The sequence below is a fragment of the Erinaceus europaeus genome, chromosome 5, assembly GCF_950295315.1.
Source record: "Erinaceus europaeus chromosome 5, mEriEur2.1, whole genome shotgun sequence".
Classification (NCBI taxonomy): domain Eukaryota; kingdom Metazoa; phylum Chordata; class Mammalia; order Eulipotyphla; family Erinaceidae; genus Erinaceus; species Erinaceus europaeus.
Window position 1 is genome coordinate 92,177,393 of NC_080166.1, and position 17,739 is coordinate 92,195,131.

Here is a 17,739-nt window from a genome sequence, read left to right on the forward strand (position 1 = left end):
CAGTCAACAGTAAAATACAATAGTTAGTACATGTGTAACATTTATCAGTTTTCCACATAACAGTACAACATCCTCTAGGTCCTCCTCTGCCATCATGTTCCAGGACCTGAGCCCTCTCCACCACACCAGAGTCTTTTATTTCGGTGCAATACACCATCTCTTTTTTTAATTTATAAAAAGGAAACATTAACAAAACCATAGGATAAGAGGGGTACAACTTCACACAATTCCCACCACCAGACCTCTGTATCCCATCCCCTTCCCTGATAGATTTCCTGTTCTTTAGCCCTCTGGGACCCAAGATCATTGTGGGATGCAGAAGGTGGAAGGTCTGGCTTCTGTAATTGCTTCCCCACTGAACATGGGCATTGACAGGTTGGTCCATACTCCCAGTCTGTCTCTCTCTTTCCCTACTGGGGAAGGGCTCTGGGGAAGTGGAGCTCCGAGGCACATTGGTGGGGTTGTCTGTCCAGGGAAGTCTGGTTGGCATCCTGCTAACATCTGGAATCTGGTGGCTGAAAAGAGAGTTAACATACAGAGCCAAAACTGTTGACCAATTATGGACCTAAAGGCTGGAATAGTGCAGATGAAATGTTGAGAGGGTCCTCCATTTTTTAGATGTATTTTAAATGAACTAGTGTAATTTATTCTTTGACAGAGTATGTTTAACTTAAGTTTTTGTCATGTTAACTTTTTTTCTTGCTAACTTATATTTCTATAAGACAAATATTCAATCAATATCTGCATATGTTGGCCTGCCTTGTACTATGCTAGGCAATTTTAATAAAATAAAGTTTCTGTCCATGTCATGTGGTAGGCTCCACTTTAAGGTAATTAGAGTATGAGAGAAAACAGTTTGTCTTGAATTTTGGAGGAGAAACAATAAATACATGCATGTAATAGATAATAGTAATACATATAAAATGAAATAAATAAGATGTTGGAGAGATATGGAATATATATATATATATATATTTTAAATATTTATTTTATTTATTCCCTTTTGTTGCCCTTGTTGTTTTATTGTTGTAGTTATTATTGTTGTTGTCGTTGTTGGATAGGACAGAGAGAAATGGAGAGAGGAGGGGAAGACAGAGAGGAGGAGAGAAAGATAGACACCTGAAGACCTGCTTCACCGCCCGTGAAGTGACTCCCCTGCAGGTGGGGAGCCGGGGTTCGAACCGGGATCCTTATGCCGGTCCTTGTGCTTTGCGCCACCTGCGCTTAACCCGCTGCACTACAGCCCGACTCCCAATATATATATTTTTAAGTTTTATTTATAAAATGGAAACACTGACAAGACTATAGGATAAGAGGGGTACAATTCCCACCACCAGAACTCCATATCCCATTCCTTCCCCTGATAACTTTCCTATTCTTTAACCTTCTGGGAACATGGACCCAGTGACATTATGAAGTGCAGAAGGTAGAAGGTCTGACTTCTGTAATTGCTTCCCCACTGAACATGGGCGTTGAAAGGTTGATCTATACTTCCAGCCTATCTCTCTTTCCTTAGTGGGGCAGGCTCCAGGACACATTGGCAGGGTCTTCTACCCTTGGAAGTCCAGTTGGCGTAATGGTAGCATCTGGATCCTGGTGGTTGAAAAAGAGTTAAGATAGAAAGTAGAGCAAATTGTTGAATAATCATGAACCTAAAGGCAAGAATATTATGGATGGACATTTGGGGGTCTCCATTTTGGAAAAAGCTCTTTTAGGTATATTCCAAGGAGCCCATGACCCTACTAATTTGATGTCCAATATGCAGGTGACCTAAGCTATTGTTTGGGGGGATGGTGTCACAGTTGGAAAAAGGACCAGAAAGCTGGATCAGGGAAGAGAGTAGGTTCCAAATATGGGAAAAGTATATAAATATTGTTAACTGTGAACCCCATCTATCTGATCTGGGGTCCATGTTCAGCACAGGATCCTATGTAACCTCTGCATCCCTGTGGGTCTGAGCTCACATTCTGTGGTCAACATTCCAGGCTGTGCCAATTTCAGGACCTATCATACTCTGGTGATAGGCGGAGTGTGCTATCCAACCTCCCTTTGGAGAATGGAACGTTCCCTACTATTGTTGATTCACATTGAGGGTCAGGTATAATAAGGGCCCACAGAGGGGTCCATTATGTTGTTCCTGATGGAGATGATCAGTGACAGGTGGTGAGAGGGATCTGTTAGAGGTCTAGGCCCATCATGTCTATGTGGGAATCCCAGGACTCCCTGACTAGGGCTCCAGGTGATAGGGTGGCCTGGTAGTTACTGAAGAGTCATCATTAAAGTATGTCAGTTACTTTGCCTTATTCAGCTTTTGTAGTCCTTACTTTGTCTGAAAGGGCTAGTCTTAGAGAGATTGAGGGATGTGCAATAGAAGGTAGGTGAGGAGGGTATTTAGGTCTAAGTAGAAACTATTTCATTAGGTATTTTATGGTGTCTTTTTAAGTCTTTCTGCTTGCTTGCTACATTTCTTGATTCATTGCAAACTACTGTGCACTTTTGCTTTAAGGTATATATTTTTTTCCCAACTCCTGGATGTATGTTCTTATGCTTCATCTCATGGGCCCTGGTCTATATCTAGGTTTTGAGGTTTTGTTAAGAAGTGAACCACCTGAAATGAATTTAAGGAGTCCTATGAGCTAGGAAAGGTCTCACCAGAGTGATGAAGCTGGTGGGTTCACATTCCAAGCCTGACATGTCTGGATGCAGTCTGAAGTGAAACATGCTGAGGTGGTACTGGTTGCATTGATTAGGTTGGCATCAGCAGGTACAGTATCAGAGACAGGGAATATTATACAGATTGATTTCAACTTAATATATGGGGGTTCCACATGACTTAATTAGGTTCCTGCAAGTAACTTGGTGAATAAGATGGGATCTGTGCTCATATAGCTTACAATCTAGAAATAACTTTTTAAAAATACTAACGTGCCCCAACACCTTATATCAAGGAGAATTTTGTTTCTTTAAATATTTTTGGGTTATTTTTATTTATTTATTGGATAGTGACAGCCAGGAATTGAGAGGGAAGGGGCTCATAGAGTAGGAGAGAGACACCTGCAACACTGCTTCACCTCTCATGAAGCTTCCCCTCTGCAGGTGGAGACTGGGGACTCAAACCAGGGTCCTTATGCAGTATAATGTGTGCTCAACCAGGTGTACCACCACCCAGTCCCTGAAAATTTTGTTTCTCAAGTTTCTCTTTAGTCAAAAATTTACCGACCATAGACATATATGCTTATTTTGGATCTTTCAGTCTGTTTCATTGATCTCTATTTCCATGCATATACCATACCTTTCTGATTCCTATAGTTTTGCAGTATTGTTTGAAATCAGGAAGAGTGATGCTTCCAACTTTGTTTTTAAAATTGCCTTGTTTATTTTTTTAAATGAATCTTAGAATTTTTTAAAATTTCTGAAAAATGACATCAGAATTCTGATAGGAATTGCATTGAATATGTAGATTACTTTGAGTCATGGAAAATTTAACAATATTAATTTTTCAACCCATGAGCACTGAGCATGCAATATATATTTTATTTCTATGCCTTATTTAACTTATTTCATTGCTTTTAGTGTATGGATCTTTCATCTCCTTGAATAAATTTATTCCTAGGTATATTATTCTTTTTGATGCAGTTGTAAGCAGGATTATTTCTCTTTATGATGTTTTATTGTTACTATATGAGAATCAGGTTTTGTGTATTGCTTTTGTACTCTGAAACTTGACTAAATTATTCAGCTAATTGCTTCTTGAGGAGCACTTACTAATGGTGCTAGGAACTCTTAGTACCTTTGTATAATGTTTCCTAATTTACTGTGTTAGGTAGCACATTCCCAGTTACTTCAGGAAAAAACTGAAACTTTGCAGGTTAAACTACCCAGATGGACATAGTCAGAGTAAATGCACTTTTGGTTCTGATGATTCACAGAGATTGTGAGCTTCTCTTCTCTCAAACTTTTTCTTTTGAAAAATACTTTTTTTTTTTTTGACATAGGCCACCCGGTTACTTCCATGCAGTGAAGTGTTTGTTACATGTCAGTGAACTCTATTGACTCCAACAAATCATTGACAACTTGAATTTTTGGCATTATATTTCAGTGATAGGACACTGGTTTGGCTGGCCTATCATTGTGTTCAAGAGCCTGTTATGAAGACTCATATTTAGAAGGGAATGTGAAGTGAGTGAAGCCTTATAATGTCAAGGTCATTGCTTATTGTGAGTGTTTATTACAGAATAGGCTCCTCTTTGTCTTTGCAATGACTGCTTTCTGATAATGAAAAGTAGACAGGGAATGAGTATATTGCATTAGAAATAATTATACAGAATTAGATAGAAAAAAGGTACAAGATAACTTGGTTCTTTCTGCCTCTAGTGTGACTACTATGAAAGTGGAAATCTTTGTGTTGAGTGTAAATATTGTCAAAAACTTCACCCTATGTACCTCTGTTATCTTGCAATCTTATTAATCACTATTAAATCACACACACAAACAAAATTAAAACAAAACAAAACAAAACAGCAGAGAAACATTTACAGAAGCCAGGCCTTTCACCTTCTGCACTCTATAAGGAATTTTGGTCCATATTCCCTGAGGGATAAAAAATAGAAAACCTTCCTAGGGAGGGGAAGGAATATGGAAGGAACTCTGGTGGTAGGAACTGTAAGGAAATGTGCCCCTGTTATCTTATAATCTTGTTAATCATTATTAAATCACTAATAAAAAATTTAAAAAATCAGCCTAGAACATACTTACATTACATTATGCAGTTTTTAATGCTTTGACTAACTTGCTGAGATGTGCATGTTAGTAATTATTCTTAAAAGAGACTGTATTTTGGGAGTCGGGCTGTAGCGCAGCGGGTTAAGCGCAGGTGGCGCAAAGCACAAGGACCGGCATAAGGATCCCGGTTCGAACCCCGGCTCCCCACCTGCAGGGGAGTCACTTCACGGGCGGTGAAGCAGGTCTTCAGGTGTCTATCTTTCTCTCCTCCTCTCTGTCTTCCCCTCGTCTCTCCATTTCTCTCTGTCCTATCCAACAACGACAACAACAATAACTACAACAATAAAACAATAAGGGCAACAAAAGGGAATAAATAAATAAAATAAATATTAAAAAAAAAGAAAATAGAAATAAAACTTAAAAAAAAGAGAGACTATATTTTACTATTTTTTATTATCCGTTTCTAATGATTTTATTTCTCGTAATACTTTCAAAATTAAAATTTACTGATTTTTACAAGTTGATTTTGTTTCTACTTAAGTTATAAGCTATTATTTGACTTCTTGGGCTGTAAAAATTAATTTTATTCATCATTTTTTAACAATATACATACAGAAAAGGAGACACAAGTGTATGGTTAAAGACTTTAGAAGTGGTACATAGCAGAATGGTTATGCAAAGAGACTCTTATGCCTGAGGCTCCAGAGTCCCAGGATCAGTCCCCCAAACCACCATAAACCAAGATGAGCAGTACTCTGAGGGGAAAAAGACTTTACAGATTATTCTTAGGTAAACAACTTCCACATCAAAATACAAGAAATCATCAACACTCTAAATTCTTCGTTCTTTTCCCAATCACTCCCCCTACAAAGCAGTTACAACCTAACCTCTAACATGTTTTTGCTTTGCCCACTTTTTTTACTTGACATAAATAAGAAAATATATATTCGGTACCTGGCTTCTTTAGCTTCCCATTGTTTATGAAACTGAATGCTTACAGGCAGTTACAGGTTTGCTCTTACAGCCAAGTAGTATTTCATTGTGTGTCTATTCCATAACTTATCTATTCTACACACACACACACACACACACACACACACACACACACACACACACACACACCAGATTTCATTTTTTTCTATTGTGAAAATGGGACTTCTGTCTTATTATTATTTTAAGCCAAAGCACTGCCCAACTCTGGTTATGGTGGTATGGGGGACTGAACCTGGGACTTTGGAGCCTCAGGTATGAAAGTCTCTTTGCATAACCATTATGCTGTCTACCCCCTTAATGGAACTTCTGTAAACACTGTCCTCTGTGACTTTTGCTAAGCATATGTAAGCATGTATATTGAGTACATACCCAGAAACAGCATATCTGGGTCATAAAGCATGAGTATATTTAGCCTGAAATAGTTACTTCCAAATGGGTTAACAATCTAAAAAATTTGCATTTTCACAGTAGTATAAAAGCTAAGAATTTTATTTTTGATAATCTATTTTGGGGATAGGTAGGAGGTACTTATTGTTCTTAGGTTCATTTCAGTTCTTGCTTGTTTTAAGGAAAGAGGGGATTATATCTGTCTTATTGATTCTCTGAAAGCTAAATTACATATCTGATGGTTCATTGCTTGCCCTTTGTCTCTGTATATGACATTTATGTGATATATATATGTATATTTTGTCTCACAAACATACTACTTATGGCTCTTATACTAGAAAGTTACCCAAGAGGTTAGGGATCATCACCTCTTCCTCCATTACTGAGTTGGCAGTGATTGTACTGAACTGTCTCCAGTCATGGGAATAGCTCACTAGTTTAGGAATAACATATTCCTATGTTAGCTCATGTTTTTGCTTCAATATTGTGATGACATCTGTATTTTCTTAACTTTTCGTATCAATATCATTATATAGAGAAGTGAAGGATTAAAGCACAAGCTTCTTGTAATAAAGTGCAATCTCTTTAGGAAGATTTCATGCCTGCTTTTTTAAATTGTCCTTTTCAGCATCTGCAGGCTCATGGTGTTTGAGCACTTTGCCTTGGGGAAGCTGAGTGGAAAAGAAGAGAAAAAAAAAAAAAGAAAAGAAAAAACCCTACAGCAGAAAAGAAAACTGAGTGCAAAACTGTTTTTTCTTTATCTAGTCATCCCCTCCACCCTCTTTTGAGGGTTTTCTGCCTTGATCATATAGTTCTCCCCTGCCCCCTTTGGTTGAGTCTAAACTGTTTAAAATGAAAATGCAAGTGATACATTTTAAATTATTATAATGTAAAGTAATGAGAAATAGATACTTGTTTTTATAGAAAATTAACCATCTTATGAACTCAATGGATATGGAAAAATTCTTGTCTTAGCATGCAGTCCAAAGTTCCTGAACTTGTAGGTGGCATTAATATTCATAGAATGTTAGAATAAAAATGAGGTTTTTTTTCTTATCTAACAATTAAAAATTTAAAGTTCATAGATATTAATGTTTCCTTTTATTCTCCACAGGCCTGAAGAGACCGATAGGAGAGTGAAAAATGTAAGTTATATTTAATGGAAACTATGATGGTTTTTTTCTTACATGTTCTGTAATAAGGCAGTAGGGTCTAAAAATACCTGATATAATCTATGCTTTTTTTTCTAATGGAATTGTTGCTAAAAATCAACCAGTCACAGACTTTAAATATATTTAAATATGGCTAAAACATACAACTAAGGAGATTAAAGTATTTTGAGATTTTTTTTTAGGGGAATAAATTAGAATACACCAAATCAGATTTAAGGTAAAACACTCAATGTCTGAGGACTCTGACTAGTTGCTCAATGTAGAGTTGTATCTATGATATTCTTCATATATTTGGAGAATTTCTAGAAGAAAATGACTTTATTAATGAAAAATAGCTGTTGAATTTTTTTTTTCTTCTTTATTTCTTGGGAAGTTAATGGACTATAATACAGTTGCTAGTGCCTGGGTACAGTTTCTCATCTCCCTGTGATAAGTGTCTGGACATTCTCACCCCAACAGAGGTCCTACCCACCATCTTAAATCAGAAACACCCAGCAGCCCGCACTCCCTTCTTTCCTAGAGTTCTTCTCTTTGGTGCAGTTCACCAAGTCCAGTCCAAGTTTTACTTTGTGTTTCCCTTTTCTTGCCTTGCTTCTTAAGTTCTGCCTTTAATTGAGGTCACCTTCTTTCTTTGGCTTATCTCCTTTAACATGTTTTTTTTTTTTTTCCCAAGCACTATCCAAGATAAAACAAAGGAAATGACTCCATAACGTTTAACAGCTGAGTAGTGTTTGGTAGATAGACCACATTTTCTTAGCCACTCATCCATTGCTGGACATCTGGTGTTGCTTCCAAATTTGGGCTGTTATTAGTCCTGTGCACTACTGCTCACTGTGCACTGGCTGGCCTTGCATAATTTTAAAGAATTATCTTTTTTTTAAAAATTATATGCTTACCTTTTTTTGAGCTTGTAATTAGTTACTAAATAGACTGATCTTACTTTTAGGTTTTGATAACATTGTACTGGCTGGGAAGAAAAGCACAAAGTAACCCTTACTATAATGGCCCTTACCTTAATTTGAAAGCATTTGAGAATCTTCTAGGACAAGCTCTGATTAAGGTAAGGCATCTATATCTGTATGAGATGACTACTATCAATACTACTGCTGGGTAGTTGTCCTCTTTCTCTTCCTCCTTTCCTGCTTCTTTCACTTCCTACTTACTTTTCCCCTTCTACTTCTTTATAATACGTTATGACAGCTCTGATGACCTTTGCTCTATTTGAGCTTAGACCAAGTAGAGAGAATTGCTCCTTATTTGCTGTTGGGCTGTCAGAAAAGTCATGGCACATTTTTGCATAGAAGAACAGAAAAAAATGTCATAACTTTTCCAAGAACCAAATAACATACTATAGTATCACCAATATGTATTTCTATTTCGGTGTAATTTTCATGGCATAAGATGTAGGTATAAATAGGCATTTTTTTAATTTTAGTCATTTCAATAATTTTCTTCTTAGACATTTATACACCTTAATTCTGTAATAATCATGGACTCAGCCTGTGGATGCTTGAGGACTGTTGACATGCATGACAACTCCTTTATTATATACTTATATAATGTCTTAGTTATTGCCTGTGCTATGTCCACTGTGCGATATCTGCACAAATCTATCACATTGTTTATATGTATAAATGCTATGAATAGTAAAGGCTGTGCCATGAAGTTTGTATCCTTATTTTTTAAAATATTTATTTATCTTCCCTTTTGTTGCCCTTGTTTTTTATTGTTGTTATTGATATCGTCGTTGTTAGATAAGACAGAGAGAAAAGGAGAGAGGAGGGGAAGGCAGAGGGGGGAGAGAAAGACAGACATCTGCAGACCTGCTTCACTGCTTACAAAGCGACCCCCCTGCAGGTGGGGATCCAGGGGCTCAAACCAGGATCCTTAAGACGGTCCTTGCGCTTTGAATCATGTGCACTTAACATGCTGTGCTACCACCTGACTCCCTGTATCCTTATTTTATTTTTATTTTATTAGTAATTTAACATTTTAAAAAATATATATTTATTTATTTTCCCTTTTGTTGCCCTTTTTTTTCATTGTTGTTGTAGTTGTTATTGTTGTTGTCGTCATTGTTGGATAGGACAGAGAGAAATGGAGAGAGGAGGGGAAGACAAAGAGGGGGAGAGAAAGATAGACACCTGCAGACCTGCTTCACTGTCTGTGAAGTGACGCCCCTACAGGTGGGGAGCCGGGGGCTCGAACCAGGTTTCTTACACTGGTCCTTGCGCTTTGCGCCATGCACGCTTAACCTGTTGCGCTACCGCCTGACTCCCTGTATCCTTATTTTAAACATATTTATAGTTTTTCATTTACTGGGATCAGTATTTTAGCTTTTAAATGCATAAGGGCCATTTGAGGAGTGTCATGTTCTTGACTATGGTTCTATAAAAACTTCATTTATGAGATGCAGTAATAGGAAATTATATTTAGTGGCCTAAGTAAGGGAGTGAAAGACAATTACTGGATGGTTTCACTCATGTGGAATATAAAGAGTTGAAACACAAGAACGTACCCAAAAGTAATATAAATAAATAAATTAATTAAAAAGTAGCCAACTTGCTAACTGTTTATAAGACTATGAGAATTATGGTGACTATCAGTGGGGGATAAGGACACACAACTCGTTTGTGCTGGGAGTGCTACATTAGAGACTGTCTGCTGCCACCAGTTCAAAATCTGAGTCCTGAAAAAAGATTTTCTGTTTGATTCAACAGTTGTGGTTCTATTCCATTATTATCAAGTGGGCATAGCCACAGGAGACATGTGAATATATTACTCTTGTTTTGCATTTCTGTTAAAACAAAAAAGACTCCCTCAGAATTTTAAAAAATATTTATTTATTCCCTTTTGTTGCCCTTGTTTCATTGTTGCAGTTATTATTGTTGTTGTTGATGTTAATCATTATTATATAGGACAGAGAGAAATTGAGAGAGGAGGGGAAGACAGAGAGGGGAGAGAAAGATAGACACCTGCAGTTCTGCTTCACCTCCTGTGAAGCAACTCCCCTGCAGGTGGGGAGTTGGGGGCTCAAACCAGGATCCTTGCTCTGGTCCTTGCGCTTTGCGCTGCCTGTGCTTAACCCGCTGCACTACCGCCTGGCTCCCATTTCCCTCAGACTTTTAAATGAAATTCTTCATTAGCCAAAATGCCAATGGAATAATATGGGGCTATGCAGTTGCATCTCAGTCATCTATAAATTGGAGGTGAGCCATTCAGCTTGCTCATCAGAGTGAAGTCCTCTTTTGAAAAATGGGCAACAGGATCAGACATGGGAAATTTTATAACCGAGGTGGTCTGTTATGAAGTCAAAACTCACCTTGCTGTTCAGCAGTCAATACATGTCTAAGAAACTTGATGGATCTGTGGACTGACTGAGAGTCTCTTCTACATTTTAAGAAGTGTTTTGGTGGTACAAGCCTTAGGCTCAGCTTTGCCATCTGTTTCAAAATAGGTACAAGGAGGTACTGGCATTTTCATAACATGATAGCAACTCTAGTGTCACGATACTTGGCATTATGTAGTATATGAAATATCATCTAAATCTTCTAGAATTTTTGGGTGCTTTAAACACTTGTCAAAAAGCAATTCACTCATAAATTCTCAGATCTGGTTTTACAAAAAGGATGCCTGGGGTAACTGCTAATTATTCATTATAAATATTCTTTTCTCCCCAAGTTTCTGTTCTGTTGAGAATTTTCATAATTAAAAGTTGGAAAAATAGTATAAATACCCAGCTAGACCATCTGATTCAATTACTAAAGCCAATATGGGAATTTCCTGATTTTTATTATAATGACATTGACTCATTTAGAATTATTGAACAATTAGTTATCTTACAGTTATTACAGATTAAGACTCTGTGAAGGACTTAAGTCTTAATTTTACAAAGTCTGGTTGTATTTTGCTATAGACTTTCTTAGAAGGATGTCATTTAAGATGCTTATTTTGAGGACCAGCAAAATAGCTGACTTGTATAGTGTGATGCTTTACTATGCATGCTACCCAAGTTCAAGCCAGGCCCCCACTACACTGAAGGAAGCTTTGATCTGTGCTGTGATCTTTTTTCACTCTTTGTCGCTGTCTATCTAAACTTATTCATTATGATTTACAAACCTACGGGAATAAATTTGTCATATCTCTTTCTCTATATGAACCACACATTTTACTGAGATTTAGAGAAAATGTTTCATAGGTCAGCAAAGAAGTCTGCTTTCCCTGGTTCATATTTAGGCTTCTTAATTAGTGAAAATAAATTCTGTTATGTACACATGCTAACCTTGCCCTTTAGTGCTATGTACACATGCTGTCCCTGCCCTTTAGTGCTATGTACATATACTGTCCTTAATCTTTTTTTAAAAAATGACTTTTTTGTTGTTAACTGTGAGAATGTAAGAATGTATGTTTTGGGCTGGGTAAACAGCTCACTTGGGCAGGGTGTTGCTTTGCCACATGCACCACCCAGGTTCTAGCCTGGCTCTTATTGCAATGAAGGAAGGTTTGATGTTGTCACCTCCTGTGTCATTCTCTCTCTGTCTCTCTGTTTCTTTCTTAAAAAAAAAGTAGAAATTGTTTATGTTTTATATAGGAATATAATCTTGTGCTTATATCTAAAAGGTTGGCTTTTCATTTTGATTTCCTAATAGTGGATTTTAAAATTGAATGTTATCTTGTTCTTGAGCTCTCAATTAAACTGTTCTTTCTGCCTTATTTTTAATAGACTATATCACTTTATTAAATAGTATTAAATAACTCCTTACTGTTATATTGAGTAGCACATATTAGTTATGAGAAGATAGTTTTTTATGATCAGGATTTTTTCCTTACATTTAAAAGTGGAGTCAGCTTGCCTTACCTACCAAATAAAAAACAATGTAAGCCATGCAAACAATCATTAATTATATTTTTGAAATTTATACTAACTTGCTATTCTTTAAAAAAAACAACAACAAAACTTCTAGGCACTTGAAGACTCCAACTGTCTGAAAAGAAGTGGCAGGGACAGTGGTTACGGTGATATCTGGTGTTCTGAACGTGGAGAATTTCCTGCTCTTCCAGGCAACCATAATAGAGAAGATTCATTTGAAAGCTTGGACTCTTTGGGTTCTCGGTCATTCACAAGCTTTTCCTCTGATATCACATTGACAGGGGCACGTGAAGGCAAGTTTTCTTTAAAATTTTTTAAAAGTATTTCTTTATTGGGTGAAATCAGAGAAAAATTGAGAGGTTAGGGGAGATACAGAGGGAAAGGGAAAGAGAGATGCCTGCAGACTTGCTTCACCAATTCTAAAGCTGCCCCCTTTGTAGGTGGGGGCCAGGGGATTGACCCTCAGTCCTTGTGCACTGTAATGTGTCTGCTTAACCAGGTATTCTACCGCCTGGCTCCAAGACAAGTTCATTTTTGACTGTCAGTCTTTGGTGGTTTACAGCAAACACTGGGAATGTGGAAGGTGCAGTGAAAGCTATTGAGGTAAAAATTTCATAAAGACTAGGTTTTTCATAAAGACATATGTAACTGGAGGATGTTCCCCCCCTTTAAATTTTTTTCTTGTTCACTATATTATCAACATTAAGGTGTTAGTTTCGTGTATTTTTTCATATTTAAGAATAAGTTTGGAAGGAAACAGATTAGTGTTATGTGCACCTAACTGGGTGCGCCGCTGCCTGCCCTCCCACCAGATATATTTTTCGTAAACAAATGATATTTTAATAATTATCTCTAGCCAATAAAATAACTGATTTGTATCTCTCATGATATATGGTGCTAAACCTTGGTAGATTAAATTATAAATTAGTATGGTGCTAGGAAATATCTTTTGGTACTATTAAGGCCAGAGTAAACCCAGAATGTGAAAGGAACATATTAATGCAATTCATTCAGTTGTGGGGAGAAACCTTTCAAAATGATATTATGGTCAAGTAAATTATTAAATGCAAGTCTTAGAAATTTTACTAGACTAAAAGCATAAGTTAAAGTTCTATGGCATACTGCTGTGCTTCTAACACATTTAGCACGACCAACAAAAGAGTTTTTTTAATTTTTATTTATAAAATGGTGAATATTGACAAGACCATAGGATGAGAGTGGTGCAGTTCCACACAATTCCCACCATCAGAGCTCCATATCCCATCCCCTCCCTGATAGCTTTCCTATTCTTTATTCCTCTGGGAGTATGGACCCAGAATCATTATGGGGTACAGAAGGTGGAAGGTCTGGGCTTCTATAATTACTTCCCTATTGAACATGGGCATTGACAGGTCGACCCATACTCCCAGCCTGTCTCTCTCTTTCCATAGTGGGGCAGGAATCTGAGGGGATGGGGCTCCAGGACACATTGGTGGGGTTGCTTACCCAGGTAAGTCAGGTTGGCATCATGGTAGCATCTGGAACTTTGTGGCTGATGAAAAAGAGTTTATATATAAAGCAGAACAAATATTTGACTAATCATGAACTTAAAGTCAAGAGTATTGCAGATGAATATTTGAGGTCTCCATTTTGGAAAAAGCTAGTAAGTCTATTTTAAGTATATTCCAAGAGGCCCATATCCCTACCAGTTTTTGATGATCTTGACATCTAATATGCAGGTGACCTAGGTTACAAACAAAATAACTCTTCTGGTGAATTTTTGCTAGCTTCTAACAAATTATGTTTTGGTTTTGGTTATTCATCTTGAATATTGCTTAAATGTTTGTTCTAATGTTTTCTTTATAAAAGACTTGGGGACTGGGGGACAGGCAGTAGCACAGCGGGTTAGGCTCACATTGCAAGGACGTGCACAAGGATCCCAGTTCTAGCCCCCACTCTCCACCTGCAGAGGGGTCGCTTCACGGGTGGTGAAGCAGTTCTGTAGGTGTCTATCCTTCTGTCTTACCTTCTCTTGATTTCTCTGTCCTATCCAACAACAATAACAGCAATAGCAACAATAACAACAAGGGCAACACAATAGGAAAGATGGCCACCAGGAGCAGTAGATTCATAATGCAGTACTGAGCCCCAGCAATAACCTTAGAGGCAAAAAAAAAAAAAAAAAACTTCTGGACTTCTGGTATCAATGTTGGAAGAATTTGTAGTCAACAACCATGGATCTATCACCTAATTTAAATTTTTTACTTTATTTAGACAATAAATATACCCTCTCTTCAGATTAATTCATCTATCATAATTCTGCAGATACTTTAGAGCACATTACAGTAGTCCTAAACTTTTCATTATGTACATCATTAACTAAATTCACTCTTTTTACGTCATCCTTTTGATGTAAATATAAGTAAATGTATATATTTTTTCAAAAATAAAACAAATCCACAAATGAAAGCATTGTAACAACAAACAAACAAACAACCCTCCAAGCTTTCATAATAGTAGTGAACTTAAAAAGCAAAAACCGGGGTGACTTGGAAAGTGACACCAGTGGAGTACAGGACTTGTATATCTGGAACCCTGAAATTGATCTCTACTACTTCATGAGTATGCTCATTTCTGTCTTTTAATCCATACTCCCTCTCATTAAATAAATAAACAAATGAATAAATACACATACCATAACAGGTTTTAAAATATTTAAAATGTGAAAGACTATTCAATAGCTGACTGTTTAAACAATGTCGCTTCTGTTGACTGTTTGGTATCTAGGTGTGACTTTTTCATAGCCCTGGTGACTGTTAGACTTTTAAGGAAATGACCTCTGTTTTTGAAGGATTAAAGCTGTCAAAAGCAGAGCCTGAAATCCACAACTCATTGTATTGCTTTGTGTTGAAGAGCCTGAGTATGCAATGTTTAAATTTATATTGATTAACAAAGACTGAGATCTGTGGATCTGTGGTCCTCTCCTCAGATAATCTGTGTGGCCTGCACCAGCTCATAAAGGCAAAGCAGAGGGGCTGCAGTCATACTGCTTCTTGATCTAAATAAAGAGTTTCAGGCCTTATTTAATGAGTACAGAAGTGAAGACTCTAGTATTTACAACTACAGGGAACAAGACTTGGAGTTTTTCCTGAGAGAAATATAAACTTAAAATCCATTAGAATATTGAAATTTTGCTACCTTCTTGGTTATACTACTCAGCTGTAAAAAATGGTGACTTCACCATTTTCAGCCTATCTTGGATGGACCTTGAAAAAATCATGTTGAGTGAAATAAGTCAGAAACAGAAGGATGAATATGGAATGATCTCACTCTCAGGCAGAAATTGAAAAACAAGATCAGAAAAAGAAAACAGAAGTAGAACCTGAAATGAAATTGGTGTATCGCAACAAAGTAAAAGACTCTGGGGTGGGTGGGTGGGGAGAATACAGGTCCAAGAAGGATTCAGAGGACCTAGTGGGGGTTTTATTGTTATATGGGAAAATGGGGAATGTTATGCATGTACAAACTATTGTACTTACTGTTGAATGTAAAACATTAAACCCCCCCCCCCAAAAAAAAAAAAAGAAAAAAAAGTCCAAAGCAGTGGCCTGGGAGTTGGTGGATAAAGTCATACTTGCATACACCTTCTTCCTTTATATCATGACTCTGTCACCCTGTCCCTAGGTTTAATAGCTTTCGGGTAAGCCATTCTCAGTAGGCTATTGCACTATTGTTTTGCTATTTACTATAGGCTTTTGCCAAGAGGGGGAGGGGGAGGGGGAGAGGGAGGGGGAGGGGGAGAGGGAGAGGACTAGGCTGTTTTTAGGTCATATTCACCCTGCATGTAGATACTGCACACAGACAACTTCTGAGGGAACCATGGTGGGCAGAAAACTACATTTGCAAACTCTGCTAAAACTCAAGAGGCAGAGACAATTTGGCTCTATCTGTAATAGTGTCCTGTACCTGCTTTCTTTCCTGTGTCTTTAAGAGCAGATTTAGTTTTAAGAGTATGTATTTGTATTTATAGGTATCAGATCTTGAAGTGTGTCAGAGATAATTCTGTTTTGAATTTTTGTTTAAGTGATTTTTAGATGAAAATTTAAGGTTGGCAATATAATTCCCATGAAAATCTTAAAAAACAAAACAAAACAAAACACCTGCGTTTTCTGCTCTTATTTAAAGACTGAGGCTAATTATTCCTTTAGGACCTCAGAAGTCATCTGACCCTTCTGTCTAATGAGTAATTCTTGCTTAGAGGGGAACTTCTAGCTGACAGAACTTACTGGATTCCTTTATGATGTCGTGCTTTTTTTTTGTTTCTCTCACCTCAGGAGTTTTAGATAACTACATGGTCTACTTTCAATTACTGAATTTCCCTAGAATTTATCTTATGTTTCACTTTAAGTGTCTTTGACTCAATGGTGTTATTTATCTGTATAACATCAAGTATTATGAAAAAAAAAATCACAGGACAAGGAATAGTGAGAAAAGGGGCTTAGCCACAAACCGAGACTGTCTGCATAGAATGTGCAACAGGGAAAGAATGCGCCGCATGCGCCTCCAGTATGCAAAGCGAGTTCCTCCTCATGCAGCTTATCACAACTTCATGACAAATTTCTAAAAATATTCCCTGCAGTTAGCAGTAGAGCACTGAGTTTCCAGGGGAAAGAAAGCAGGCATGCCGTGTGGGTTACATTTAGACAGATAATCTGGAGAGGAAAGCAATTTCTTGAGTTTTTTTTTTTTTCTTAATAGGTTGTGAAAGTGACACAGATTCAGAATTCATATTCAAAATGCAGGATTATAATAAAGATGATATGTCCTATCGAAGGATTTCAGCTATTGAGCCAAAATCTGCTTTACCATTCAATCGCTTTCTACCCAACAAGAGTAGACAGCCTTCCTATGTGCCAGCACCCTTGAGGAAGAAGAAGCCAGACAGAAATGAGGATAACAGAAGAAGTTGGGCAAGTCCAGCCTCTTCAGAAGCAGATGGAACATTTTCAAGGTACTGGTTTGCAGTATGATTCTTGAGTTTTGAAATGCACTATGATTTGTGACTCTGCTGTTATTTAAATGTGCTAAAATGAATGGCTCTGACTGTACTTCATAGATAATATGTTAAATTTTACTGATGAAATGCTTTTCTCTTACCTCTATTTTTAGTTGTGTCTATCTTGAAGACAACTCTTCTGTTTTAGAATGCCAGCATACGAATTGTTCTTTGTTTAGATGCATGCCTTTAGCTTACTTGGTATCGTTCAGCTTTTGGAAAATTTTAATTGTTCATTGTAAGCACTGCTGTTTTATTTTCTCCCATTTTTGTTCTTTCTTAACTGATCTCAATGGACACACAAAAGAAACCTTTAACTTCCTATCAGATTAGCATCGTGTGATTTTTTTTTTTGTCAGTTCTTCTTTCTGTTAAAGGTGTGTAGCTCTGAAAGTGAATTGGACTGGGAGAATGAACAAATGCTACCTAGTTTTGGATAACTTAATCACAGATTTCAAGTGAAACAGAGGTTTGAGGTGTTTCATCTCAAATTGTCTCTCCTAATTCTTGTTCACAAACATTTTTCCTGACATCTCTTTAGTTATTGAACTGTACTAGTT

General features: G+C 37.1%; 1 protein-coding gene across 8 annotated transcripts in view; it reads left to right on the forward strand.

The window, feature by feature from the left end:
- Positions 1 to 17,739, forward strand: part of LMO7 (LIM domain 7) — a 269,766-nt gene that overhangs the window by 190,418 nt on the left and 61,609 nt on the right. For all 8 annotated transcript variants that reach the window (XM_060191528.1, XM_060191532.1, XM_016192063.2 and 5 more), the window contains 4 exons: positions 7,217 to 7,247; positions 8,221 to 8,334; positions 12,239 to 12,437; positions 16,882 to 17,134. In XM_060191528.1, the coding sequence (XP_060047511.1) occupies positions 7,217 to 7,247; positions 8,221 to 8,334; positions 12,239 to 12,437; positions 16,882 to 17,134 (597 nt within the window). The remainder of the gene's footprint in view (positions 1 to 7,216; positions 7,248 to 8,220; positions 8,335 to 12,238; positions 12,438 to 16,881; positions 17,135 to 17,739) is intronic.